Genomic DNA, 1,924 nt, shown 5'->3' with positions numbered 1-1,924 from the left:
GGGGGCAGGCCCCGCTGAGGGCCCCCCCCCCCCCCGTGCACAAAAATTTGTGCACTGGGCCTCTAGTAAAAATATATTTTAACAAAAAAGAGAAAGAAAAAGGAAAGGAAAGGGAGATTTTGGAGGACCCTGACTGATACAAATTCCCTGAACTTAACTCTAATATCAGACATTTATGATACAGTAATAAATGATCTGAGTTGGCAGTGGAGACAGCTTCTTGGTCTGTTGGGGTCCAACCCCAGCAGGTCCAGGGGTTCCCAAAGGTGTGGACGGAGTCAGCGAAGAAGGAATGACACAGAGACAGCGTTCAGTTGATCAGCAGCCTAGCCAGGTTCTGTCTTTATTGTCCTGTTACATCTGTACTTATACCAGTTGATTTTAATCCTATCCATTCTATTCCAAAGGTTAGGGCGTTTCTTCCCTGCAGCGACTGTGTCAAGGGGCTTCCGGCAAATTTTTTTTTTTAAGCAGCTAAATAAGTCTCCAGGAGTTAAAAGTAATAATAAAGTGATTGATGAGGTTGAATAAATGAAGACATGGGTTATCCCTTCCCAGCAACACTTTCATGGTCTTACTTCTCTCCACTCCCCCTCCTCCCCTCCCCTCATGTGGGGTCAGGATCCCAGTAAGGCCCCAGCGGCTCCTCCAGCTGTGGGGACCAAGAGGCAGAACTGGACTTGATGTGGTGCTCGGAACTGGGCCCGTGACAGCCTTGGGAGATGGTCCTGTTGCAGGGACGGGTGCTCGGGCTCCATCCTCGGGGATGTGGCCGGAAGGTGTACGGAGGAAGCCCCAGGCACCTCTCCAAATGCAGCCAAGAGGGGAGGGGATGGAGCAGGCGCCGGCCGCTGCTGTCCACCGGCTGCTGCCTCAGAGCTTCTTCAGGCGGCTGTACATCTTTCTCTTGCTCTTTTCCCCAGCCCAGGTCCGGCTCTTGGTACGGAACTTCTTCAAGTCTTCTTTAAAGTCCTCATGGTGCATGGGCCGGTAGCTGGGGGGCTCACAGTGAGACGGGCATTTGAGGAAGAACTCCTTGTACCCGCCCTTCAGGATGTACAGCTCAGGGTAGTGGAGTCTGGGGTACTCGTTGCTGAGCCGATCTCTCTCTCGCACGTAGCGGCACATGCGCGGGCCCCGCTCGGAAGAAAACTCGCAGTGGAACACCACGATGACGCGCTTGCGGTCGGCGGGGGAGATGGGCTTCTTGAACAGGAAGTCTTCCACCTCATCCTCCATGTGCAGGTTCACCGCGCCCTTGATGTGGCCGCCCTCATATTCGTATGGGTACCGGCAGTCAATGATAACAAACTCTTCAATGAGGTTGGCAAACTTGCCATTCAAGACAGATGCCATGATTTCTGGAGAAATGTACTTTAGGTCCTGGTGCTGCCCAGCGACTGTGTGGAAGAGATAACCCTTGGAGAAGTCCCCTATGAGGTCTCTGGGGTCGTTGTCCGGAATATTCTCGATGGTCCCCTTTGTGGGGGATACCAAGGCTGGAGACGGATGCAGAATCTCCCGGGGCTTCTTGGGACTGGCTGCCGCCCCGGGACTGGCCCTGAGCACGATCTTCCTCCGCTTCGTGCTTCCAGGTGGGGACGGCTCTCGAGATCGGTCTGGTCTCTTCAACACTGAGCGCGGGTCGGGGCGGCCCGTGGAAGTGGAGTCAAACAGCTGGCATCGGTTGCCCACGTTTGCAGTTGTTCTCATGACAAGGGGAGACGTCCAGAGGCTTGCCATGCGGGAGGAGGTCTCCTCGTCATTCTTCAGATTCTCTCCATCAAGAACGTCCATGAAGCCATCATCTTCATCAGACAAAGTGGCAGTCACGGGTGACTGGAGCATAAAGAGTGGAATGAAGTTCTCTGGCTCGCTGCTCTCTCTTTTGTCGGAGGAAAGGTTTTCCTTAGTCTCCTCCTGG

General features: G+C 54.0%; 1 protein-coding gene across 1 annotated transcript in view; it reads right to left on the bottom strand.

Annotated features, from left to right (window-relative positions):
* Window positions 1–821: 821 nt before the first annotated feature.
* The window catches only part of LOC102252873 (M-phase inducer phosphatase 1), a 56,185-nt gene continuing 55,082 nt past the window's right edge, over window positions 822–1,924 (bottom strand). The window contains exon 4 of the mRNA XM_014537598.1: window positions 822–1,920. Coding sequence (XP_014393084.1) covers window positions 874–1,920 — 1,047 coding nt within the window. The 3' untranslated portion in view covers window positions 822–873. The remainder of the gene's footprint in view (window positions 1,921–1,924) is intronic.

Source organism: Myotis brandtii, unplaced genomic scaffold, assembly GCF_000412655.1.
Source record: "Myotis brandtii unplaced genomic scaffold, ASM41265v1 scaffold18, whole genome shotgun sequence".
NCBI classification, from domain to species: domain Eukaryota; kingdom Metazoa; phylum Chordata; class Mammalia; order Chiroptera; family Vespertilionidae; genus Myotis; species Myotis brandtii.
This window is presented reverse-complemented; position numbering and strand designations above follow the sequence as displayed.